The 27,073-nt window shown below is 50.5% G+C and overlaps 1 protein-coding gene across 1 annotated transcript in view; it reads right to left on the bottom strand.

Annotated features, from left to right (window-relative positions):
* The window catches only part of CUX2 (cut-like homeobox 2), a 280,298-nt gene that overhangs the window by 13,838 nt on the left and 239,387 nt on the right, over nucleotides 1-27,073 (bottom strand). Inside the window, exons 7-19 of the mRNA XM_010841427.1 lie at nucleotides 26,549-26,683; nucleotides 23,366-23,489; nucleotides 20,865-20,941; nucleotides 19,926-19,992; nucleotides 18,129-18,177; nucleotides 14,268-14,372; nucleotides 8,722-8,913; nucleotides 8,563-8,621; nucleotides 7,811-7,859; nucleotides 7,618-7,717; nucleotides 5,878-6,552; nucleotides 4,840-4,941; nucleotides 6-307 (exon numbers count right to left, since the gene is read on the bottom strand). Of these exons, the coding sequence (XP_010839729.1) occupies nucleotides 6-307; nucleotides 4,840-4,941; nucleotides 5,878-6,552; nucleotides 7,618-7,717; nucleotides 7,811-7,859; nucleotides 8,563-8,621; nucleotides 8,722-8,913; nucleotides 14,268-14,372; nucleotides 18,129-18,177; nucleotides 19,926-19,992; nucleotides 20,865-20,941; nucleotides 23,366-23,489; nucleotides 26,549-26,683 (2,036 nt within the window). The remainder of the gene's footprint in view (nucleotides 1-5; nucleotides 308-4,839; nucleotides 4,942-5,877; nucleotides 6,553-7,617; nucleotides 7,718-7,810; nucleotides 7,860-8,562; nucleotides 8,622-8,721; nucleotides 8,914-14,267; nucleotides 14,373-18,128; nucleotides 18,178-19,925; nucleotides 19,993-20,864; nucleotides 20,942-23,365; nucleotides 23,490-26,548; nucleotides 26,684-27,073) is intronic.

Genomic DNA, 27,073 nt, shown 5'->3' with positions numbered 1-27,073 from the left:
AGGACCGTGAGGGAGGTCTGCGTGCCGCTGCTGCTCGTCCCCCCGCTGCCGACACCGCTGTCCTCCTGCTTGACGAGCGTCGGGGCCCCGTTCTGGCTCATGGCGGCCAGTGAGGGCCGCTCTGGGGGCGAGGGAGGCACCGAGCGGCCCCGGGCGCCGGCCTCCATCTCCAGCAGGGCCTGCTGCTGCGCTTGCATCTCGCGGCGTGCTTGCTCCAGAATGTTCTTGATGGCGTCTTCCGAGGTGGTGCTGGCGGGGGCCGTGCCGTTGGTGATGCTCAGTGGGGCTGCTGAGTTCTTGGGCTCGCCTGTGGGAAAGGGGACAGGGAGGCTGGAGGCCCGTGGACAGGGCATGGCTTGAAGGACAAAGACGTTCACAGCACAGAATTTTTACCAGCGACATGTTGGGGGCAACCTCTGTTTCTGGGGATAAAAACCAGGTGGACACAGATTTTAGCTTATGTGGAAAAAGCGCTCATGGGGATACTGTAAGGTTAGAAGAAGACAGTTGTTTTTACACATGCTGTGATCCACCTATGCAAATAAAAGCAAGTCCCAGAAGGGGACACACAGTATAACCTGCTTTCTGTTGAGCGGCAGAGCAACCCAAATAAGCAATACATTACTTGGTGAAAATTCTACAAGTGGTCAACACAAAAGAACAGCAGGACCGGGCTTCCCTCTGCTCTCTTAGTGGCCTTTCCTACACTGGGGTCTCTCCCCACCCCTGAACCAACCTAGATCAACACAGCCCTTCCTTTACTATCTCACTGTGCAGTCTGCACCCCGGTGGATCCTCATAGCGCCGTTAAAAATAATTTCTATTGCTTTGCCAATTAAAAAGCAATAGAGCAATGGAATACTATTCAGTCATAAAAGGAATGAAGCACTGATACCATATGGAGGAAACTTGAAAACATTACGCGAAGTGAAAGAAGCCAGGCACAAGAGGCCACCTTTTGGACAGTTTCCGCTCATGTGAAATATCCAGAACAAGGAGAGCCACAGACACAGAAAACAGACTGGGGCCTCCCTGGGGCTCAGGGGAGGTGAGGCCTGGGGAGCGACTGCTAACGGGTACAGTGTTTCCTTTTGGGGGTGATGAAGATGTCTGGGAACTATAAAGAGACAGTGGCTGCAAAACATTGTGAAGGAACTAAAGGCCACTGAATTCTTCACTCTAAAATGGTTAAATTCATGTTATGTGAATTTTACCTCAAAAAAAAGCAGACATCCCTGGTGGAAGTGGGTAAGAATCCGCCTGCCAATGCGGGGGGCATGGGTTTGAACCCTGGTCTGGGAAGACTCCACGTGCCGTGGGGCATCAAAGCCTGGGTGCTACAACTGCTGAGCCCAGCACCCTCAAGCCTGTGATCCGCAACAAGAGAAGCCGCCACAACGAAGAGCAGCCTCTGCTCACCACAACTAGAGAAAGCCCACACAAAGCAACAGAGAGCGAGCATGGCCAAAAAAATCCCCCTCTGCTAAAAAAAAAAGCTAACAATGCACAAAAACTTAAGATGAAAATGAGAATCCCCTCTGAGCTTTCCCCCAGTGGTAATCACGTGAAATTTTCCCAAGCTTTCCCTTCCAATCTGTTCAGTGTGGCCTGGCTTGCTCCCACTTAGTATCAACATGAGTGTTTCTTCCTACGAGCTGAAGTTCTTCCATCTTTAATGGCTGCATATGCCACTGAAGAAATACTCTTGGCTTTAGTTACCCAGCCCCCCACTGCTGGACACTTAGGTTTCTACTTTGTCACTGTTGGAAACAACAATAAAGAGATAGCTTCTATATACATTTTTGTTCCCATTCTGAATATTTCCTTTGATCCCCAAAAGCAGAGCTCCCAGGTCAGTGTCAGCCACGTTCACTTCCTTCCCAGAGGGATGCTAACTGCTCTCTGCTTAGTCTTCACTTCCGTGAGGGACATCGGGGGGTAACCCGGCACTCTTCCTCTTGCTGAACTTTTCACAGACCCTAAATGGAAACCTCCTGCCTGGGCCACTCGAGCAAAGGTTTCCCTCTGTGATGTCTTTTTAATTTCTTTGCTACCTTGATGCAGACCTCCCAGTGGGAGAGCACTGTGCAGGGAGTCAGGAGGCCCTGTTCTTCTCTGGTCTCTGTGAGTATGTCCCCCTCTCTTTGGCCTCAGCTGTCCTTTTTAGTGGGAAAGTTACATGAGACTGTTTCTCATGGTTCTTTTCACCCCAATACTGTGTCTCATCTACGTGTGTAACCTCTGTCCAGCACACAGTAGGCATTTAATGTTTACTGAATGACTGCCTCTCTTTTGCTACCAGAATTGACCAAGGAGACATAGCTAAGTGTGTACACAGTCGGGGCTCAGCAGATTATCTGGGTGGGGCAGTGCAGCATCCCAGCAGGGTTAACCTCTCTCTGTCCTTTCCAGGGACCAGGAAAAGAGGGGTCCGTGGGAAATTCGTAGCTTCCAGCAGCAGACTTGGGAATAGGGACACTTGCCCCAAGTCACCACCAGGGGGGAGCAGATACTGTAAAATGGAGTGGGAGTGCTGAAGCCAGTGTCCAGTTGAGTCAGCTGTGGTCTGCACTGGCTGTACTACATTATGCTGGGTGCAGGGATGTGATAGGTCCCTGGTTGCAAGAATCCCCCACTTGGAGGGACAGCCACATCAGCAGAGTCATTTGTAACATGAATAAATGCAACAATGGAGACATAGTGATAATGTAATGTGGACGGCTAACTTGCCAGGGACATCTTCTACATACTGGACCCCAGCTGAGTGCGTGCCATGCCTGATGTCATTTGATCCTCACACAACCTTGAGAAGGGAATACAAATACTGCACCTATTTTAAAGATGAGAAAATGAAGGCACAGAGAGGCTAAGTAATTTACCAGAGGTCACACTGTTTAATAAATAGCAGAGGCAAAATTGGCAGCCAAGGCACTCAGGCTCCATTGCACCGAACAACACAGGTCATTACAGGGGATCCGAGGAGGGGTGGATTCCAATCCACCAGGATGGGGATGGGGGTTCCTGGAGGAGATGACTCCTGAGTTGAGTTGTAAAGTAGGAGCAGGAGCCGGACAGAAAGGTGGCTGGGGTAAAGATGGCCTTAGGGGCACAGAAATAGGACTGAGGATGGTCATGAGCAAAAATAGTTCATGTGAGAGGCATGGAGGGGTCAGGAGGAGTCTGAAGACTATTCTAGGGTCTGTAGCCCTTGTTGGGGAATTAGGATTTTATCCTGAGGGTAATAGGGAGCCATGGAAGGATTTCAAATAGTGACATGAATATGTGGTCCTCTTGAAGGATCCCTGTGGCCTCTGGGTGGAGAATGAGCTGGAGTGGGGTCTAGGCCAGTAAAGCAAGACCAGCAAGACTGGTCATTGGCAAGACCAGTAAAGAGGCTACTGTAATAGTCCCAGCAAGTGATGATGCTGGCTCACTAGGCTGGTGGCAGGTGGGATGCGGGATGGACAAGCTTGAGAAAACTTAAGTAACCCCTGGACGGGGTTAGGGTTAGGGTTGTTGAAACTTCCAGGAGCAGATTAACTCATCTAAGAAGAATAAGAAAGTCAGAGGGCCTGGGGTGGAGTTCTGGGGGAACCCCATGAGGGGCTGATGGAGAAAGTGCACTGTGATAGGCTAAATAACGGTCCCCCAAAGATATCCATATCCCAACCTCTGGGACCTGTGAATATGTTACCTCACATGGCAAAAGGGAATTTTTAGATATGATCAGAGTTAAGAATTTTGAGATGAGGGTATTATCCTGGGTTATCTGGGTGGGCCCCACAAAATCACAATGGCGTTTATGAGAGGGAGGCAGAAAGATGAGAGACAGAGACAGAAAGAGACTAAAGATGCTACGACGCTAAGATGAAGGAAGGTGCCAGGAGGCAGAAAATCTGGACGCCCTCTAGAAGCTGAAAAAGACAAGGGAACGGATTTTCCCTAGGAGCCTCCCGAAAGAACGCAGCCCTGCCGACACCGTGACTGTAGCCCAGTGAGGCTGATTTTGGACTTCCGATTTCCAGAACTGTAAGAAGATCAATCTGTGTTGTTGTCAATCACTGCGTTCTGATTGGGCACCCACTGGGAAAGTGGAGGAGGTACGGTCAGAGAGGTGGGAGGAAGCTGGGGGAGCAGCATCTCATTGGGAACCAGAAAGTACAGTGCAGGGAGGGTGAGATGGATGGTCAGATGGTGAGGCTCAGGTCGAGGTGCCTGACAAGCGCCTGGTGAATACTGATCACGGGGCCTCCGGAAACAACCCAGAGCAGCACCCCCAACAGAACTCGGCAGTGGTGTCACCTGTGTGATGTGGCTGCTGTGGCTGAAGAACTGAGGTTTTAATTCCACTTGCTGCTGCTGCTAAGTCGCTTCAGTCGTGTCCGACTCTGTGCGACCCCATAGACGGCAGCCCACCACGCTCCCCCGTCCCTGGGATTCTCCAGGCAAGAACACTGGAGTGGGTTGCCATTTCCTTCTCCAATGCATGAAAGTGAAAAGTGAAAGTGAAGTCGCTCAGTCGTGTCCGACTCTTCACGACCCCATGGACTGCAGCCCACCAGGCTCCTCTGCCCATGGGATTTTCCAGGCAAGAGTACTGGAGTGGGGTACCATTGCCTTCTCCGTAATTTCACTTAACTGTAGTTAAATGGCTTATAGCTCCCATACTGGATAATGGATCTGGTACTTTCCAGGCCTAGATCTCATTGGCTGCAGATTGTGAAAAAGGAAAAGCGGTTCAGACCTGCTTGGAATCCCCTCTGGGGTGGACACAGCCTCACCTCCTGCTCAGGACAGGCCCTGGAGGCCTCAGGCCTCACCTGCTGTGGCCACACTCACCCCCCTTCTGTGACTCGATCTCCTTCTTGGCCTGCTCTAGGATGCTCTTGATGGCGTCATCCGAGCCGGTCTCTGGCGTGCGGATTCTTGGGGTGATACTGCCTGGGGGAGGAAAGGAGGTGTCTGTTGTGGGGACCTGCATGTTGGGGGTCAGTCCCTGGTGCTGGGCAGGGTGACACGCTGGTGTCTTCTTCCCAGGGCCAGGAGAGTGAGAGCCAGACTGTAAGTCCGTGTGACAAACTGTGGACCCACAAGAGATTCAGCTTGAAATAACAACAAAACTCAATGAGGGCAGCCACCATCAAAGTGAACAATCATCTTGGGACTTCTTTGGTGGTCCAATGGTTAAGACTCTGTGCTTCCACTGCAGAGGATGCAGGTTCGATCACTGGTGGGGGAACTAACATCCCACATGCCCCAAGGTGTGGCCAAAAAAAAAGGAAAGAAAAGAAAATAGCTAACAATTCTCAAGGAGTTATTACATGCTTTATGCTCATTTAACTCTCTTTAGGAGCCTGACAGATGGGGAAACTGAGACATAAAGCAGCTAAAGAGAGCTGCCTGAGGTCACTAAGCGGATGAATGGCAAAGCTGGGACACAAACTCAGGTGTCTGTGGGGTCAAAACTTGGGGCCTTCACATGGATTACTCTAAAAACTGAGTCTGTCAAGGTTGGGGGGGTCACCCCGGTCATCTTATGGATGGGTAAACTGAGGCTTGGAAGTGCTTACAGGGTACCTGCCAAGGCAGCCCCAGGGACCCGGCCTTTCCCCACCATTATCCGCCTGAACTGCACCACAGCAGCACCCAGGTCTATGGGACAGGGAGCCCCAGGAGGAATTGAGGATGGTTTCCCTTATTTTACAAGGCGGGAAACTGAGGCACAGAGAGGCAAAGTCATTTGCCCCAGGTCACACAGCTGGGAGGTGGCAGACTCAGGCTCTGAACTGCGAGCCGTGTTCTCAGCCCTCAACAGCCCCACGCCTGGGGCTGGCCTGGGGAGACGGCTCTGTGGATGGGCCCTCAGCCAGCACCCACCTCGCTGCCGCACCTGGATGGTCCTCAGGGCCAGCACGTTCTGCTCGTCTGACAGGAACTGCTTCATCTTGATGAAGGGCTCCTTGCCCTTCACCGTGAGCTTGCGCCAGGGCTTGGGCCGGGCCAGGATCTCGCTGACCGAGCCCTGGGACAGCCCCAGCACGTAGTGGCCGAACACCCGCTGCCCGATGTTGTGTTTGAGCAGCTGCTCCTTCACCTGGAAGGCGATCTCCGCCGTGTCCAGCTGCTCCTCCTCTGTTCCAGCCCCTGCCGTGGCCATGCCGCCCCCGCCCCCCTCTGCTGGCTCAGGACCCCCGGGCGGCTCAGGGCCAGGGGCTGGGGTAGCAGGGGCCGTGGGGGGCTTGGCGCCATAGAAGGCTGGGGGGAACACTAGCAGGCCTCCAGCTTCCCCCTTGAAGGCAGTCGGGGGCATCATGTGCTTGGACAGCAGCGTGTCCCCTGTCAGTCTCTCTGCTGAAGCCAGGCTGGGGAAGGGGGACAGCGAGAAAGTCCGAGGCCCATCGGGGCCCAGGCTGGGGCCCAGCAAAGGCTGCCCTGGGCTGGGGGACAGGGGGTCTTCGGGCCCTGGTGGCGGTGGGAGCTGTGGAGGGGACGGGTAGGACTGCTCCGTGCCCAGAGAGTCCTTGATGGAATCATCCTCCGAAGGGTCCTCCTCTAGAACACCGAGACAAACAGACAGACGGAGGAAGAGAGGAGAGACAGACAGAAAGACAGAGAAATAGACAGTGATGGGAAGAGACAGGCAGAGAGACACAGAGAGAAACAGAGATAGGGAGACAGACAGATGGAGAGATATAGCATGGGAGAAGACAAAGATAGGCAGAGACAGAGTGAAAGACAAAGCGACAGAGGTTCAGAGAGATAGAGAGGGAGGCAGAGAGACAGTGAGAGGCAGAGAGACATACAAAAAGGGAGAGATTTGGAAGGACAGGAAGCAGAGAGAGGGCAGGAGGGGAGCGGGGAAGCGCTATAGGCGTCCGATGGCGTGAGGCACCAACACTGGTGTTTCTGCCACACGCTCCCCTCCCCCTTCTCTAGTCCCCGTTCTGCAAGGCCTGGGCCAGATTCCAGTTCCGGGGTGCCCCTCCCACCGCCAAGCGCATTAACCGCGCACCTGTTACAGGCCCAGCACTTTGCCCGGGGAGGGTTAATCCCCATCCCGGAGCAGGACAGCCCACTTCCTAAGTGCTCGCCCCGTGCTCCTTGTCTACGCGTTCGCATCTACCCGCACAGCACCTACTAGGGCCGGTAACTGCCCACTTCACAGATGAGGAAATGGAGACAGCACACACATGTGCTGAGGCCATGTGGCTGAAAGGTCATGAGGCCACTGTGTGGGGAGAAGGGGTGATCTGGGGGAGACAAGCTTTTCCCAGCAGTCTGCAGTAAGGGTTAGTGTGAACGCCCTGTGACCTCTCCCTGCTGCTCACAAAGGCTGGGCATGAGGGATCCCTCCAGGGACCCTGGGAGGGCCTGAGTGAGCTGGGTGTCTCCATGTGTCCCACCTTATGGGACAGTCGCCCACTGGCTTAGCCGTGGACGGCCACCAGCTCAGCCCCAGGTAGGCAGCAGGCGCTCAATCAACATGCCCGCCTTTTACCCATTGTCTTCCTGCCCTTTGTGTTAAAGGCAGTGGTCTGAGGGTGTGGAGGAGGCTGGAGACCCACGGACAGCTCCCACCCCAGCCCCTCAGCCCCGAGAGCATCCTGCCTCCCCTACCAGGGCTGGCCAAAAGACCAGGCTTTTCCAGAAGGAATTTCTGCGCAGGGAAGAAGGCCTCCTTTGCCAGGAGCAGTGAGTCTTCGGGCTTGGCCATGCCCTGAGGGGACAAGAAGCAGGGCTGAGAGGGCATGGCTGGTGCAGAGCTCTTGAGGGCAGCCTGCCCGGTAGGGACGCTGGTGGGGACCCTCACCTGGGGGAGGCTGCAGGTGTTGGAAGCCAGCTTCATGGCTTTCAGGATGCTGCCAGAGAAAGTGCAGACAGAGTGTGAGGCCAGCCGGGTCCTCAGGCCAGGGGGAGGCCTCGTGAGAGGCACACCACCTGCTCCTCTTCCCTGAGAGCACCCACCCCACCCCTGGGTCTCACACAACGTGGGACTCAGTGGACAACAGGCCCGAAGCAGCGGCTTGTGAAGTGGTCTGCTCCCCTTGGAGAGGTGCAGCTTGAGCTGGTCTGATTAAGGCATCACCCCCTGCCCCACAGTGGCTCAGCTGGTAAAGAATCTGCCTGCAATGCAGGAGAACAGGGTTCTATCCCTGGGTCGGGAAGATCCCCTGGAGAAGGAGATGGCAACCCACTCCAGTATTCTTGCTTGGAGAATCCCATGGACAGAGGAGCCTGGTGGGCTATATAGTCCATGGGGTTTTGAAGAGTTGGACACAACTGTGCGACTAACTTCCACTTTCACTCCTCCCCCTGCGCCACCCCCACCCTGCCCCGCAACAGCACCAACAAGGCTGTTTCCCCACGGGCAGCTCTTGATGACAAAGGACTGGGCATGATAGCCAGGGTGCCAATGGACAGGAGACAGGGTACCACAAAGTGGGATCTGGTGGGAGGGAGGAAGGTGATGAGCTTTCCTGAGGGACCCTGGCAATCTTCCCAGGCAGCCTCCTGCCAGGGAAGAGGGCCTGGCGGTGTGAGGGGCTCTACCCGACACAATACCTCAGCTCTGTTTTAATTTCTTCATAGTCAGACTGTGCCTGGAGCTTCTCTTCTAGCTTCTAGAAGAACAAACACAGATGGGGGAGGCTGGTCCACATCCTTCTTCTGGGGGATGCCCTCCCCATCTCCCGTCTGCCCGCCTCCTCCTGCGAGACCTACCTCGATGGCCTCGGACTTGGCGGTGAGCTGCCGCTCCAGGTCCGCAATCTGGTGGGCGGAGGTCTCCTCCAGCTCCTGCAGGGAGCTCTGGAGATGCTGCACATCCTTCAGTAGCCGCAGGATCTCCCGGTCCTTGGAGGCCAGGGCAGCCTCCAGCCGAGGGCCCGAGCACAGCGCGAAGTTCACCTTATCCTGGGCACAAAGAGGGGCTTGGAGGGGCCAGGAGGGGTGGGGCAGGGGGCTGCAGGACTGCTGTGCTCCCCTAGAGTGATTCAGTCCCCCCCACCCCAAATCAGGCCCTTCCCACTTCTGAGCCTTTGCTCAGCTGGTCCCACGTGCCTGTATGTCTGTCCCTCTCTTCTTGAAATGAAATTAGGAGGAAGAAGGACTGCTCAGAGGAAGTGCTTTGGAGGAAGGTATGTCTAAGCAGCAATGAAGTTCAAGAACAAGTTAGTGATCTGGAAGACTGCTTGGCAGCATCTACTAAACACCCATCAAGGTGCTGCATTCAGTATGTCAGCAAATCTGGAAGACCCTGCCATGGCCACAGGACTGGAGAAGGTCAGTCCTCATCCCAATTCCCAAGAAGGGTAGCACTAAAGAATGTGCTAACCACTGGACAACTGCACTCATCTCCTATGCTAGTAAGGTCATGCTTAAAATCTTGCATGCTAGGATTCAGCATTATGCGAACCAAGAACTTCCAGATGTCCAAGCTGGGTTTCGAAAAGGAAGAGGAACCACAGATCAAATTGCCAACATGCTCTGGATCACAGAGAAAGCTAGGGAGTTCCAGAGAAACATCCAACTCTGTTTCATCAACTATGCCAAAGCCGTTGACTGTGTGGCTCATAATAAAATGTGGAAAGCTCTTAAAGAGATGGGAATACCGGATTACCTTTTCTATCTCCTGAGAAACCTGTATGCTGGTCAAAAAGCAACAGTTAGAACCCTGTATGGAACAACTGATTGGTTCAAGATCAAGAAAGGAGTACGACAGGGCTGTCTGCTGTCACCTTGTTTGTTTAATCTATATGCTGAGCAGATCATGAGAAATGTCGGGCTGGATGAGTTAGAAGCTGGAATCCAGATAGATGGGAGAAACATCAACAACCTCATATATGCAGATGATACCACTCTAATGACAGAAAGCAAAGAGGAACTAAGCCTCTTGTTGAGGGTGAAGGAGGAGAGAGAAAGAGCTGGCTTAAAACTGAATATTAAAAAAACTAAGATCATGGCATCTGGCCCCATTACTTCATGGCAAATAGAAGGGGAAAGGGTGCAAATAGTGACAGATTTCCTTTTCTTGGGCTCTAAAATCACTGCGGATGGTGACTGCAGCCATGCAATCAGAAGACATTTGCTTCTTGGCAGGAAAGCTATGACAAACCCAGATAGTGTGTTGAAAAACAGAGACATCACTCCGCCAACAAAGGTCCGTATAGTGAAGGCTATGGTCCTCCCAGTGGGCACATACAGTTGTGACAGCTGGACCGTAAAGAAGGCAGAGCACCGAAGAACTGATGCCTTCGAACTGTGGTGCTGGAGAAGACTCCTGAGAGTTCCCTGGACTGCAAGGAGATCAAGCCAGTCAATCTCAAGGGAAATCAACCCTGAATACTCGTTGGAAGGACTGATGCTGAAGCTGAAACTCCAGTAGTTTGGTCATCTGAAGCAAACAGCTGACTCATTGAAAAAATCCTTGATGCTGGGAAAGATTGAGGACAGAAGGAGAAGAGGGCATCAGAGGATGAGATAGCTGGATAGCATCACTGAAGCAATGGACGTGAACTTGGGCAAACTTTGGGAGATGGTGAGGGACAGGGAGGCCTGGCGTGGTGCAGCACAAGGGGTTGCAAAGAGTCAGACACGACTGGGCACCTGAACAACAAATCTACGAAAGATGAACACATGGTGCCCTAAACCTCGGTGCTCTCAGTCTTTGGAACATATGCAGGAGAAACACAGGGACTTGCGCACCAAGGCAGAGGACACGCATGTTCACAGCAGCCTTCTCTGAAACAGCACCAAACCGGGAACCCCAGAACATGGATGGACGGGTTGTGGAACACTCAGACAGTGGAACCCTCGACAGCAACAGAAATGAATAATCTATACTACCTGTAACACAGCACGGATAACTCTCCCAGCTATAACATAGACCCAAAGAAGCCAGACACCAAAGTGTGTGTGTGATTCTATTAAGATCAGGTATCAACACCCATCATTTAAAAGTGGACATTTTAATTTCTAAATACACGGAGCTTTTAAAAAAATCTTTGATATTAATTTCTCATTTTGATACCCATTTCTCATTTAAATGCTTTCTTCTCTGCCATCACCCTCTGTATTTTTTCAGTCTTTTAACTTTACTGAGGCTTTCAATGGCTAAGTCAAAGATCTCTCTTGGTAAATGTCACATTGCACTTGAAAATATGAGGTTATTTTCAAATACCTTTTGATATTGATTTCTAACATAATGCCACAGTGATAAGAGAACAGACTCTGTATGATTTCAATACCTTTAGATGATGGAATTTTTGCACTTTATGTCCCTGGATATTTTCCTGTGTCTCTTGGTTTATAGTCTACTGGAACTTGAATAGAATTTGTATCCTGCTGTTGTGTGAAAACTGTATAAATCTTAAGTATGTTGTATTGGTTCACAGTGCTTTTCAGGTCTACTGTATGCTTCCACTTTCTGCTTTCATTCTATCAATATTTGAGAGTTTGATATTGAAACTCTAACTAAAAATCTTAATTTATCTACTTAAAAAAAACTGTAATATATAGTGGAGCTATCTGTAACTTTGTTCTGTATTTTCCAAGTCTCCTGTCAATGTTATCATACTTTCATAATTTAAAAATTAAAAAAGAAAGAAGATTTCCTAAGAAAAAAAAATATCAGGTTTCAAAACAGGCAAAACCCATGTGCGCTGTTAGAAGTCTGGCGAGGGGCTCCCCCGGGGGAGTGGCACCTGGATGGGGGCATAAGGGAGGCTTCCAGGTGCCAAATGTTTTACTTGTTGATCTGGATGCTGGTTAAGGGGTGCGTTCACTTTGAAAAATTCCAAATGCTGTACACTTATGCACAGTTTCCCTTGTGGATGTTATACTTCAATAAAACATTTGTTAAAAAGGAATAAAAAACCGAAGTAGTCACTTGGATGAGGAATTGGTAGTGATAGGGTGTTCCTGGCCGTAGAACAGCACAGACAAAGGTTTGGGTTTCTAAATTAGGCCCAGGTCCCACCCCAGGGGGGGACGTTCCCATTCCAGGGGAACCACAGGATTAGACCTGAGACCTTGCACCCACGAGTCACATTAGGGTGGTTCCTTCCTCACCCTAATTTGCCACCAGGCCCCATGGCCTCTTTAGGTTTTAGGAAATGGCCCTGGATGAAGGTAAAGAGGTTTCTGTTTGAGAGGACCTGAAGTCAGGCTGTCCTTGAGCTCAGTTACAAACGAATCTAAGCAGCATTACAAAGGGGGAAAAAAAAAAACAACCGACCACTACCAACCCCAGCTATTCTTCCATGGAGATAAATGCCAATTAAAACAGGAAGCGGATGCCATTAACACATTAAATTAATTAGCATCGAGCGCCACTGTTGTGCTCAGAAAAGCGCACCCCCCTAAACCAGCAAAGTTTCCCGTGGTTGATTAGCACAGGCATTTGCTGGGTTCCATGGGGGTTAATTAAGAACCACTGGCAAATTCTCTCTGAGGCGTCCTCATGAGCTCTCTTGCACTCTCAGTCTCTCTGGAGTTCACTCTCTGGGTCGTGCAGACATCAAGCATGCTGATAACATACACTCTGCCTCCTGGGACACGGGGACAGATGGACACCCCTATGGACACAGCACACACTGACACGTGTACTGGCGGGCGTACTCATGTGGACAAGCACACACACACAGAAATATACAGGAGACACATCATCATCACACATAGAAACATGTATGTGCTCAGATGCCACATGCTCTCATGGGCAAAAACACCCTGGACATGCCCCAAACACACTACTAATAATAACATCGCATTGAATGTTTACTGAGCATAGATTATAAACCAAACGCCATGTAATTCTCTCAATAACCCCATAAAGCAGATCTTATTTGTACAGATGAGGAAACTAGGCACCGTTAGATTAAGGATACAGTTATTTGCCCAGAGGTCACACACACACATACACAGTAACACACATTCAGAGAGACGCATTCAAATACTTAAATAGAAAGATACAGACACACAGGTCTGTGTATCAGGGTGTCAGGTGAAATGAAAATTCTGTGGCCTCTTCAGGTTCATGGATGGAGACGGCAAATCACCCCGGAGCAGACCTGTTATTATGGAAGCAATCATGAATTGCATGAGCTGGACCATAAAGAAGGCTGAACGCTGAAGAATTGATGCTTTTGAAATGTGGTGCTGGAGAAGACTCTTGAAAGTTCCTTGGACTGCAAGGAGATCAAACCAGTCAATCCTAAAGGAAATCAACCCTGAATACTCATTGGAAGGATTGATGCTGAAGCTCCAATAGTTTGGCCACTTGATGTGAAGAGCCAACTCATTGGAAAAGTCCCTGATGCTGGGAAGGATTGAGGGAGGAGGAGAAGGGGGCCACAGAGGATGAGATGGTTGGATGGCATCACCGATTCTGTGGACATGAACCTGGGAAAACTCTGGGAGATGGTGAGGGACAGGGAAGTCAGGTGTGCTGCAGTCCATGGGTCACAAAGAATCGGACACAATTTGGTGATTCAACAACATCAACAACATGAATCTTATTCCTTGATAAGCAGGAATCTGGAAAGAAGGAGGACCAATTTACATAAGGAAGTCAGGCTTTCTGGGAGAGGAACAATGAAGACTCTTATTATATGACAGAAGGGTAGGTGGGGGTGGTGTTGATTAAAATCCCTTGGCAGGAAATGTCCCCAGGACCTTAAAGGGGCACCAACTTAAGAGGAATGAGAAAGATGCCCTAACTGGCTTAACACAGGAATCTCAGGGTTGACGACAATAGACTGATTCTTTGTAACATGTGGCTGGTTGGGAGACCTTGTCAGAATCACCCTGATATGAGTGTCCACCTCAGATCTTGGTATGTGGACCCACACATCCAAGCCGGTGGAGACCAGGGGGGTCAACAGCGACACCTGGTGGCAGCCATCAAAACTGCACTGCTGCTCTACTGATCAACCTCCTACCCTGCTCCAGCCGAATGATCCTCTCTGACCTGACTAAACTCCAAAGTATGTGGACTCAAGCTATACGAAGCTTGAGCTTGAAAAAAAGAGCTGTGGCTGTGTTTGACCCTCAGCAGGCGAAGCAAATCATAGCATTGATAATTATACTTAACTACACACTGACTTTGGTAATAAAGATGTTATGCCCACTGTATGCAGAGGCCCAGACCCATTCATGTGCACAATTTCATGAAGATGCACACAGTCCACCCACAAAATGTCACCCACATATTCCAACCCACAAACACGGCCTTTCCCAACTTCTCCCTCTGGCTCTGCCACCATCCTTACCCCACTGGGTCCCTGAGGAGAGCAGCAGGCCAGGCGGATGGAGCTGTTGACGGAGGCGAGTTGTTCCCGAAGACTTTCCACCTCCCGCTGGGCAGCCTCGGCTCGCTGGGGAGGAAATTGGGGCAGGTGTGGTTAAGAGGTGAGGGGGCCACACTGGATCCCACCCTGGCCCTCCACTGCTCCCCTGCACCGTCTCAGACAGCTGGGAAGGCAGGTCTGAGGACCTTGGGTCCTCTTTCTGAGTCCTGGGCCCCTGAGTTGGCTCTGGGTTCCCCTGGTGTGTTTGGGACTCCAGGTGGAGCTAGAACGTTCCCACTCCACTAGGGCAGGAAGGGAGGTGCTGTCTTGATGAGTCTGGCAAGTTTTTGCATGTTCCCAGGCCACTTCTGTCTGCCAAGTAAACTTCAGGCTAGGCTAGTCAAAAGGCCAGAGCTTGTCCCCAGCTCCTGTGCCATACATTGTCTGCAGAGGTTGGCTCCAAAGCCCACAAGCTGTTGCAGGTCCCTGGGCAAGTTACTTCCCCTCTCTGGGTCTCAGTTTTCCTTCTGTGAAATGGAGGCCATGGAATACAACTACTGCGGAGGAGCACTGAAATTCATCTAAAAATCAGTATGCCACAGCTGACTAAACTGAATCTTAACTCTTCAAAAATTTATAAGAAAAAAGCTTGGAAGGAAGCTTTCAAATGTTAACAATGTGGACTTGTGGCCTGGAAAGACATCTGTACTTTGTCTCTTTCTGGTTGCGTGGCCTTGGGTAAGAAATTTCATATCCTTGGCCTCAGTTTCCCTGTCTGCAAAATGGGGATGATAAGAGCAACTGCCTCATAAGTCTGTTCTGCAAGTAAGTGATGTGGTAAATACGATTCATTAGGTATCCCACCCTGATGCCTGACACATACAAATATGTCAGTAACTGGATTCCTTTACTAACAACAACAGGGTGGATGGGATCTTGAAGTGCTATTAAAATGAAAAGAGCTACAGCTGTGTTTTGACCCCCAGCTGGTGACGCAGGTCAAATGATTAAGTTTAACTTATACACTGATCGCAGGAATCAGTATGCAGTGCCCACTATATGTGCACAGAGACTCACACACATTATGCACATGTTTTGTTGATTTATCTTTAAAATGATTTGTTTATTTATGGTATCCTGCCTTGTTTCAAAAATAGTTCTAGTTAAGAGTCAGCTTTGTTTGGGGAAAGGATTTGGGTGTGTGTGGGACTGTAGAGAAAACATTTTTATGTTTCCACACAGTTAGGGCTTTCTGAGTAAATGGGACTGAGACCTGAGATCTGGGCTAAAAGACAAGCCTTGTAAATATCAATACATGACTGATCAGCTAGTGAGAACTCCAAAGATTCACTTCCTGGGAGATGCCTGTTGACATTTCAAGGGGGCACGAGACGCAGACCATGAAGACATCCTCTGGGTTGTAAAGATGAATTTAAAGTTACTAGTCTTATCTTCCCCTGGAGAGAAGTATTTACATTCTAAAGGCTAGAAACCCAGGATACTCGCCCTTCTGTTCATCAGGATACTTGAGAGCAGATTTCTCTCCCTTTCTCAGAAGGTCCCTCTCCTATACAACCACCCAGATTCATATTTAGCGGGGGTGGGGGTGGGGTTCCTTGCCTACAGCACAAACCCCAGTACATGCAGGATATCTGGTTCTCGACTCATCACCCCAGGGGAACAGCTGGGGAAAACTAGCATGGTTTTTACCATGCAAGTAATAATGACCTGCTCCAGAATCCTCTTGCTCACATTTAAGATAGTATTAATAAATACAGATATTAAAGACTAACACGGTAACATGTCCTTTTTTCTCAATACTCTATAATGCGCAGGTTTTGTTTTATACTCAGAAAAAAGAAACATTATCAAAAATGCTTCCTATTCAGACTACTCTAAGATCTCTCTTCTTAAGCCTGTTTGGCAGAAATCCAAAAGTTGGATGCCACATGGTGCTGGTGAGGCTATGAGAACACAGGCTCTCTTATCTTGCTGAAGGGGGTGTAAACTGGTTAACCCATGGAAGGCAGTCTGGCCACATCTGCCAAATTATAAGCACCCGGCTCTTTCACCCAACAGTTCCACTTCTAGGAACCTGCCCTGTGTAGCGGCTTGGGTATGTATGAAATGATATCTGTACAAGGTTATTCCCTGCAGTTTAAGGATGATGGTTAAAATACTGGAAATACCACCAAAAGGGTATGAGTTAGATCAGAGGTCAGCAAAATGCAGCCTGCTGCCTGTTTATGTAAATAAAGTTTTATTGGAACACAGCCACGCCCATTCCCTTCCACATTGTCTATGCTGTCACTCTACCAGAGCAAAGTTTTGAATAGTTTTGACAGTGACTTGCAAGGCTGAAATATACTCTCAGGTCCTTTACAGAAAGTGTGCCTTCCCCTGGGTTAGTTGATGACGCGTCCCTGTAGTATAACATGACGCAGCTGTCAAACTGGAGGACCTGCCTTATACTCGGATCCGAAACAAGCTCTAAGATACGCACACAGAAAAGGCAAGGTTCAGAAGGGTGCACTTGGTAACTGTTGTTTCTGTTTAAAAAGGGGTAAAAGTAGATATGCATGGGCTTGTGAATGCCTCTCTGGGAGGAGACCCCAGACATGGTAACGGAGGCTGCTGAAGGGAGGGGGTCTGGGGGCAAGTTCAGGGAGGGGAGATGGAGTTTCCGGGCTATGCCCTCATGGAGCTTTTTCAGTTTTGAACTAAGTAAATGGATTACCTACTTAAAAAATCAATCTAAAAAATGTTATTCTCTCCCAACTTTCCTCTAGGAGGGAGCACCCCGTCCTTGGGCCCCCACAGCCCTGCATCTGAACCTTTGCCTCTGCTGTGCCCTCTTCCATTTCTCAGGAGGGCAGCGCCTGGGCTTTAGAACCCAGCTCAAAGTGCCCCTCCTAGGAGGCCTCCCTCCACCACCCCCAGGGAGATGACCGCCTGCGGTGTCACACTGCTGACCCCTCCTGGCCACGGCCCTGGCTGCTTGAGTCGCAGGGCACTGAGGAAGAGGTGTGGTGGGCCTGCGGGACTCCAGACTGAACCCTCATGGCCAGGTCCTACCTCCTTTCAAAGTCCCGCCCAACCCAGCCCCCCAGATGGCAACGCATCTGAAGCCAGAGGGAGGCCGGATGTGGGAACCCCATTTATAAATGCGAAAACTGAGACTCAGAGAGGCTGAAGGACTTCCAGGGATCCGGGCTGGGATGAGGATGTGGGAGCCCCAGGGAAGGTTGGGGTCCACCCAGCACTCAGCTGGTGATCGAGTGAGGAGGCTGGCAGAGACCCCCAGGTCGGGACAGAGGGAGAGAAGCAGCCCCAGGCTTGTCCCTTGTCACTGTCCCTGGCTCTGCGGAACACGGCTCCTCACTTAGTCCGGCTGGGAGAGACCCGTGTCCCAGCTTAGCCTGGGGACGGGCTTGGACCCCTGGTCCCTGCTCTCCTTTTCTTCCACGGGGAAGGGCGCTCGTTGTGCTCTGCAGGCTGCTTCTTGGCCTTTGCCAGGGCCATCCTGTGCCTGGAATCCATCCCTCTGCAGGCTCCAGTTACTCATCAGGTCTCAGCTCAACGACCCTTTCTCTGGGATGTCTTCACCTGTCTGGGTCAGGTGCCCCTTCCTCAACCACTGCTGCCTGCATCACCCTATTTCTGAGTGTTCTGTCTGTCTGGGAACTCAGGGGCCGGGTGCCTCTGACATCTCCTAGCCCCAGCGCTCAGCCGGGATGTAGTTCAGTGAATATTGACTGAGCTCAGCTCCCTCCGCTCCGCCCAGCCCGGGATTCCCCCCACCCTGGGTCAGTGAGCCCCGGCAAACGGCAAACATCTCCTCACCTGATTAGCTTTCTCCAGGTTGGTCATGATCAGGCCGACTTCATCTGCCCTGAGACAGAAAGATGAGGCCCTGAGGAAGGGATTCTGGCAGGTGCCAGGGCCCCTGCCCTTCCTGAAACTCCCCAGCCCCTGCCAACCCAAGGGTCTTGCGATGGAGGCTGTGAAGAGGCTGCCTTCCATCCTTCCTACTGAAGAGGTCAGGCTGCGGGGAAATGAAAATGGGGCCTTAGCACTGGGCCCCTTCCAGGCAGCCTGACACCTCATCCCCCACCGGGGGTCCACCCTCTGATGCTCTCACCGAACTACACCTCCAGCCTTTGGTTCTATTGAGGCCTTCCTCAAGAGGACAGGGCTTGAGCTTTATTTCTGTTTATTTAAGACTTTTTTTTTTTGATGTGGACCGTTTTTAAAGTCTTTGTTGAATTTGTTACAACGCTGCTTCTGTTTTATGTTGTTTTTTGATGGTGGGCCATGTGGAATATAAGCTCCCTGACCAGGGATTGAACCCATAACCCTGCACTGAGAGGTGAAGTCTTAACCGCTGGACCCCCAGGGAAGTCCCCAGGTCCTGAGCTGAAAACCCAGCTGCACTGTTCTCCTAGGAGGCCTCCCTCAACTCCCCTCATTTATTTTGCTGCCTCCCCACACCTCTGGGTTGGCAGGGCCTAGAGGATCAGGGGAGAAGGCAATGGCACCCCACTCCAGTACTCTTGCCTGGAAAATCCCATGGATGGAGGGGCCTGGTGGGCTGCAGTCCATGGGGTTGCTAGGAGTCGAACATGACTGAGCGACTTCACTTTCACTTTTCACTTTCATGCATTGGAGAAGGAAATGGCAACCCACTCCAGTGTTCTTGCCTGGAGAATCCCAGAGACAGGGGAGCCTGATGGGCTGCCATCTATGGGGTCGCACAGAGTCGCATACGACTGAAGCGACTTAGCAGCAGCAGCAGAGGATCAGGACAGGCCTTATCCACCTCGGCTGCCCCTCTGTCTAGTGTGGGCTAGGGGGTGGTCTGCGGGGAACATGTGGTGACTAAAAGTCACACTGTGATTCATGCATGTTCTGCTTCAAGGCCTTTTTTTGCACAAGCTTTCCCACTGCCCAGAGCACCTTGCCCAGCTTTCTTCATGTGGCCATCGCCTTCTTGTTTTTGAGGTCTCGCTCTGAAGGTCATCTCCTTAGAGAAGTCCTCCCTGACTACCCTGGATAGCAGGACGCACCTCTCCCTGTCATTCTCTCTTGCTGCTCTCCCAGTTTTTCCCTTCATCGAATTTACTATGTGCCCCCAACAGTGTCAGGCAAACAGTAAGTGCTCAGCAGTGTCTGCACATGAAAGAATTTATTCCTGTACATCAGCAAGTATCTGTCTCTTTTCCTTGACTGAGGACAGGGCCATGTTCTGATGTTTCCTCCAGGCACCCAGCATAGCCGTGGGTAAACAGTAGGTGCTAAATATTTGTGTTTGAGGACTAAGTGATATCTAGTCCAGAATAACTGAAGATGACGCTTGGCCCTGGGGGTTGGATTGTGAAGTTGGGGAGTGGGGACAGCGCCGGGAGGATGGGACAAGAAGCCTCTGAGCAGTCGAGTGGGCTGAGCAACCCAGAGTGTCCTTTATAGTGTGTGGTGCGTGGATGGCACCACGAACGGCTGGGGAACAGCTGTGTGCGAGTGTGGAACACAGGGTGTGAAATGAGTGCCTCAGGCAGAATCAGAGGGAGGAGAGTCAGAAAGAGGAGGCAGGTCTGGGAGGGTCAGAGGGAGGAGGCGCACCTCAGTGAGGCGCTCACTTACTTGGATGCTGCCTCCTCGTCGTATTTCCGCCGCAGCTCCAGCAGCTCTGTCTGCGTGGCCTTTAACGCTGAGAAAAATTAGAGCGCCAGGGTGAGGTTCTCCGTCCCCAGGGAGGTGGAACTCTCTCCCCTTCTGTAGAGCCCAGAAGGCAGAATGAGGCTTGGGGTAGTGAGCAAAGATTTTCCTCTGGGAACTGGCGACAGCAGTTAGTGAGTTTCCTGCTCCTAGAAGGGCTTCAAGCTGGTGGGAGGGCTGTGGAGTGGCCAGGGAAGGGAGGGCAGATGACATCATTCTCTGGGAGTCCATGAAGCTCAGGGGACCCAGGTAAGTGGAGGGGGTGGCTGGTCCCAGAACCCGGGGTATGAGCCCCTAACACGTTGAGGTCACTCCAGGACCTAGGTGGGGCCATCCTTCCATGAGCTCACCCACCCTGAGGTCCTGCCTGGAAGTGAGGGGGACAAGGATGAACAACAAAGTCAATAGGTACATGCATGATAAATAAGGATTTCTCACAGAATTCCAGATTTCTGATTTCTTGAGGAGAGCAGAAGGGACTGGCTGTACTGGGCAGTGCCTGGCTGAGACTCAGCAGGGGCCGCCTCTTTAGATGAGGCCTGGGTTTTCCAGTTTGACCCAGACCCCTCCCCTCCTCCCTACTGCACTCTCTGATCCAGCTGGCTTGGGTGCTTGTCCAGCCCCAGTGGGCACTGCATTTGCCACCCCTGATTTAATTCTATCTTAAACCCTCTCTCCATAGTAGCATGACCCCTGGAATTGGAGCTCCAGTCCCCATGGGGTCATGCAGGTCTTTCCCTTCCCAAACGCCTTTCTTGCCCTCTGAGTCTTCTTAGCCTCATTGCCCCCTCCTCTTCCCACTGGACCTCCTGGACTGACTGGCTGGGGTGATGTGAGGGCAGGGGACACGTGCCAGATACATACCTGAATGTAGGACCTTGATCTTCTCCTCGGCTTCCCCCAGTCTGGCTGCCAAAGTGATCTGTACTTCTTGAAGGCCCCTGTGAAAACACCTGGCGTGTGGACCAGCCCCTCCTGGCTTCCTATACCCTCACCCACTCCCTGTAATCTGCACCTGGGTCTTTTTAATGAGTCCTTAGACACGACACGCAGGCACCTGGCTGCCCTGCTCTTTTGCTGACAGTGTGGCCTCCATTAGAGCTGATGCCCAGTTAAGCTTCCAGTGACCCTGCCTCTCTGGCCCTCAATTTCCTCATCTATAAAATGGGGTTTGTTGCAGTGAGAAGCCCAAGTACCACCGTGAAGAGCAGCCCCCACTCGCTGCAAGCAGAGAAAGCCAGTGCAAAGCAACAACATCCAACATGGCCAAAATAAATAAATAACAAAAATGGGGTTTGTGATGGAGTCTGCCTCAGTGGGTACTATGAGGCACGTTCAGCGTGGTGCCCAGGCCCCAGAGTTCCCCCAATACCACTGTTTACTATTATTGTCCCCTGGAGAGGCAATTTTTTCCCTGTCTGTGGCAGGAGTTTGGGAAGCCCTGCCAGCCCACTGTGGCCTAACTCATGTGTGAGGCAAGCATCTCAGCAGAGAAAGAGGACTTCTCACTGCGTTGGGGGAAGGATTATGCGAAGCCTGAGCCTTACCTTATTCCGGCTCAGTAAGTCCAGCGAAGGAGCCTTGTTTACCCTGATCTTATCCCGCCCTCTCCCCTCCTTGCCATTCAAACACATCAGGCATGTTCCTGCCTTAGGACGTTTGCACTGACTGTTCCTTGCCCCATATGCCTGCAAGACTCCCTCAACTCCTTAGGGCTTTGTTCATTCTATTCTATAGGAAATCAACCCTGAATATTCATCAGAAGGACTGATGTTGAAGCTGAAGCTCCAATAGTTTTGCCACCTGATGCGATAGCCAGTTCATTGGAAAAGATCCTGATGCTGGGAAAGACGGTGGGCAGGAGAAGGGGGCAGCAGAGGGTGAGATGGTTGGATGGCACTGCCAAATCAATGTATGTGAATCTGAGCAAATTCTGCAAGATAGTGAAAGACAGAGAAGCCTGGTGTGCTGCGGTCCATGGGGTCACAAAAAGTTGGACACAACTGAGCAACTGAACAAGAACACCTTCTCAGTGAGACTTCCTCTAACACTCTATTGAAAACTTCAGCCTGTCTTTTCTGCTCCCTCTTCTGTTTTATCTGTTGTCACAACCTTTATCACCTAGTACACTACTTATTTATCTTTTTTGTGTCTTCCTCATGCGAAAGTAAACTCCAGGAGGGCAGAGAGTTTTGTCCATTTTGTTCACAGCTGTTCCCTAGAACAGTGCCTGGCACACAGCTGGTGGTTCCATAAATATGTGGGATGAAAAAAATAAGTGAATAACAGAAAAGATACATGGAATGATCATGAAACTGTCCTAGAAAGGCCCTAAGAATGCATATTTTACCAACACTGCACTAACTGTAAAGGCAACCCACTCCAGTGTTCTTGCCTGGCGAATCCCAGGAATGGGGCAGCCTGGTGGGCTGCCGTCTGTGGGGTCACACAGAGTCGGACACGACTGAAGTGACGGCAGCAGCAGCAGCAGCTGTGTGAGCATTGAGCTAAGCATTCAGAGTCGCCATTTCATTTCATTCACTCTCAGGGCAAACTAGGAGTTGATACAGTCAGTCTTATATGTCCATTTGGCTGGGCTATAGTACCCAGTTATGCAATCACACACTAATACAAGTATTGTTGTGAAGGGATTCTGTAGATGGGGTTAACATCTATAATCAGTTGATGTTAAGTAAAGGAAACTATATGCAATAACAGGGGTGGGCCTCATCTAATCAGTTGAAGGTCTTAAATTTTTTTTTTTTAAATTAAAAAAAATTTTGGCATTCTGTACAGCATGTGGGATCTTAGTTTTAGTTCCCCAACCAAGGATCAAACCTGTGCCCCATGCAGTGGAAGCTCAGAATTTTAACCACTGGACTGCCCGGGAAATCCCCCTTTAAAATTTTTTTTAATTTTTGTTGTTGTTGACAGTTTTAAGAACAAAACTGAAGAAGGAATTTTGTCTCAAGATGGCAGCCAGCGCTGACTTCTACTTGACAGTTTTCAGCCTGCTGGCCAGCTCTCCCAATTCAGACTTGCTAGCTTCAATCATGTGAGTTAGGTCCTGGAAATACAACTCTTAATTTAAAAAAAAATCCTACTGGTTCTGTTTCTCTGGGGAACCATGACTAACATACCACCATTAGCCCCAGTTTTCAGATGGGGAAACTGCGGCTCAGTGAGGCGATGTGACCGGCACAGGGCGGGTCACTGAGCTGCTGAGACGAGGTGTGAACCCAGGCCGGCATCTCCATCTTCAGACTGAATCTGGATTCCCCATGGGCCCTGGCAGGGGTGACTTTCCAGGCCCCCTCTCCCAGACAGGTGGAGCAGCAGGGGCCCGCCCGTCCTTCCCAACTCACTTTTGTTTCTCTGCCTCATTTCTCTGCAGCAAAGTTTCTGTCAGGAGGGCTTTGCTGGGAATGCCTGGGAGGCGGCTCGCCTCGGTCAGCGTGTGCCCGGCTGGTGACGTCCCCTCTCTCTGCTCTGAAGGAAGAAGAAGAGGGAAAACTGCCCATTGCTGAGAGCGGCGTGACGACCAGAGTCGCTTTCTGCAAACCAGATCGATCAATGGTTCTGGGAGGAGAATCAATTTCCCAAACTCAGCACTGGAGACAGCACAGCTGTCAGACCTGCCGTCGCCATGGTTGGCTGGGTTGCAGCCTTGGCGAACACCTGCATAAGAGAGTCAGACTCCCATCGTGTGGGCCCTGGGCGGCACACCCAGAGGTTCCTTTGCCCTCTCAGACCTGTCCCTGCCTCCTTGGCCTTCTGTATGATTTTAAAAAATCATGGTAAAATACACGTAAAATTGACCATTTTAACCATTTAAAAATACCCAATTTAGTGACACGTAGTATAGTCAAAAATACTGTGCAATCATTATCAGTAATTCCAGGACGCTGTCATCACCCCAAAATGAAACTTGTTCCCATTAAGCAGACACTCCCCACTCCCTTCCCTGGCTGACAATTGTTCTGCTTTCTGTTGCTATGGATTTGTGTATTTGGATATCTCCCATCACTGGAATCATAACGTATGTCCTTTTGTGACTTGATTCTTTCACTCGACATGTCTTCGAGCTTCATTCAAGTTGGACCATGGGTCAGTGCTTCATTCCTTTTTTATGGCCAGATAATATTCCACTTTATGGATATATCATACTTTGTTTTTTTCCCATTCATCCACTGATGGGCATTTAGATTATTTCTATCATTTGGCTACTGTGAACAGTGCTGCTATAAACATTTGTGTACAAGTTTTGTCTGAGCACTTGTTTTCAGTTTTTTAGGGTATATCCCTTGGAGTGGAATGGTGGGGTCACAGGGGAACTCCAGATTTAACCTACTGAGGACCTGACACGCTGTTTTCCCTTCTCCATGATCGATGGCACACACTCAGATGTTCAGTCATTACCCCTCACCTGCAGGTGCCCTGGGGCAGGGCCCACATCAGGTCCATCTTTGTGAACGCCATGGGGGCTCATTCGGAGATCAGTGTGTGCCTTTGGCACTAAATTCACGGAGAGAGAGATGCCCAGGGGCCAGCTATCGAGGATGAGTGGCTCAAGAGCTCCAAAATTTGGTCTCCCAACCATGGGTCCATGTGACTCAGTTAAATTCTGTCCTGGTTATAAAGTTTCTACTGTGAGCCTGGCACAGGAGGGTGAGTGGAGAGCTGGGCAGTTTGTAGAGTGAGTCCCCTGAGAGGCTGGCAGAGCGGTCAGCTCATAAGACACACATAACACGTGTGCACACACGGTCTGGGAATGTTCCAGATGTGAAGGTCACAGCAGTGAACAGAAAAGCAAGGTTTGACCATCATGATGCAGAATAATAAGGGTCCTCAAGAAGAAACACAGCCCAGGGCCAAGGTCAAAATTTTGTGTTCTGATTCCCTACTTGGCTACCTGTTGCTTCTGTGACTCAAGTTTCCCCATCTGTAAAATGGGGCCAGTGAGCTGCTATGTGAAAAGCACACTGCACAGAGCAAATGCTCTCAAGAGGCAGTTTCCACAACTACTATTAATATTATTCTTAGAGAAGGAAGTTCAGACCTCAGAGGAAGCGGTGACAGCTTTGCTGGGGAACCTCAGAGGCTTCATAGAGGCATACCTATGAGCAGGGGCTGAAGAACTGCCAAGTCCTGGCTTGTCAGGGTAGCTGGAAGGGTATTCCAGGCGCAGGACCAGAGCTGGCAAAATGCTGTTATTTTAGTCACTGTAAGTCTTCCCCAGAAGACCCTGCCTAGGGCCAGGCTTGCAGCAGGTGCTCACTACGCAATGTGGGGGAGAGGGGTGAAGGGAAGATGTTGAGAAATGGGGGAGTGTGAAAGTGGTTGTTTCCTGAAAAGTGACTTTGTGTCATGCTTCCATTTGACAGGCCTTAGCCCATTTTGTCTTCACTACATGCCAAATCTGGCTCGTTACCTGTTTTGTCAATAAAGTTTTACTAGAATAAAGCCACGCCCCCAAATTAATATGTAATAATTCACATGTTATCTATGGCTGCTTTCACCCAGCGTCATGTAGTTGTGACAGAAACTGCATGACCTGCAATCCAAGGTAATTACTTTCTAGCCCTTTTCAGAAAAAGCTTACAGACCTGAGGTAAACCCTACTCATTCATTCCTTAGACAAGAAGCATTTAACCCGACTCTTTCCCAATTCTCTGCTTATTTTTTTTCCCAAAGACTTTTCACCAACTGACATACTATATATTTTACTAATTTATTTGTTGACAATCAGTTCCTCCCTCTAGAAGGTCAACATGATGAGGGCAGAGATTTTTTTCTGTTTTATTCCTGGCTGGGTCCCTAGTGCCTACCACAGCGCCTGGCATGCAGGTCAATGAACACCCAAGACTGGGATGGTTACCAATGGCTTTCACCTGCTACTATTTGCTCTCCCTATGGAGACTTCTTACCTTACATCTTACCTTCCAGAGGTAATCACCATGCTGAATTTTGTTCATCATTCTCTTGCTTTTAAACATTTTATCACAACATATGTACACCTAAAGACTCTATTACTTGTCTCATTTGGAGCTGAGACAGTGTTGTGCTCCTACACCCTTTTTCCCCTCTCCTCCTGGGCACGGACTACATTTCCCAGACTCCTTTGCAGCAGCATACAGCCACGTGACTGAGCTTTGGCCAATGGGATGTGGCCAAGGTGATGCTTGCCGCTCCGAGGTCTGGACCCCACAAATCTCAGTGTGATCCTCCACATTCTTTCTGTGCCTCTTGATCAGATGTCAAACATGCACTTGTGGCTGTGGATGTTGAGTGCTGACGACCACAACCTGGGTCCCTGAATGACCGTGTGGACCATCCCCTGAAAGTTCTCCTCTCTTCAAATACATTAACCCTCTGAAATTTGGGGTCAGCCTGTTTCAGCAGAAGTGTACCTTAATCCATCCCACTTCTAAAATGATACAGTTGAGTTCCCTGCCCCTCTTCCCCCCACAGGGGTGGCAGAGTTTGGCTGCCAAAGATTCACAGCCTATTTGCTCATTATGGACATTCTGTGAGAGCCTTATCAGTACCTTTGGTGCCGACGAGCTCAGGGTGTCTCTTCCACGAAGCGTGGAACTCTCGCCGCAGGGGCCCACTGGGGTCGAAGCTGGGGGGCTGCAGTCTGTCGTCTGGGCTGCGTGCCACCTCAAACACAGGCACGGGGTCTGCACAGAGAAAGGAGGACAGTGGTAGGGGGAGCTCTGCGGGCCAGGGAGCTTATGTGGGAGGAACCATCCATCGGAGCCGTCTGGAATCTCTCTGCTGGCTTATGGGAGCATTGGGCACTTTCTGCTTATGAGGGAGCAGAGCTTCTCCAGGCACCTGCTCTGAAGAGCCTGTGCTGTTCCCATGGATGTGGATGTCCTGCCCAGCTGGGAATAATAACAATAATTGTTACAATAACTGCATTCTGCTGATTCTAGATGCCATCGGTGGTAGCCATGAGATGGCGTCTTGCTCCAATCAGAGGGAGTGTCACTTAGCAAGGATCCCAGCAGGCACGCTCTGAAATTCACAAGTCCAAGTGCTTCCTTCTCAGGGAACTTCCCAGACAA

The sequence above is a fragment of the Bison bison genome, unplaced genomic scaffold, assembly GCF_000754665.1.
Source record: "Bison bison bison isolate TAMUID 2011002044 unplaced genomic scaffold, Bison_UMD1.0 scf7180017864160, whole genome shotgun sequence".
Classification (NCBI taxonomy): Eukaryota; Metazoa; Chordata; class Mammalia; order Artiodactyla; family Bovidae; genus Bison; species Bison bison.
The sequence above is the reverse complement of the archived record's forward strand: the minus strand, read 5'-3'. Positions and strand labels throughout refer to the sequence as shown.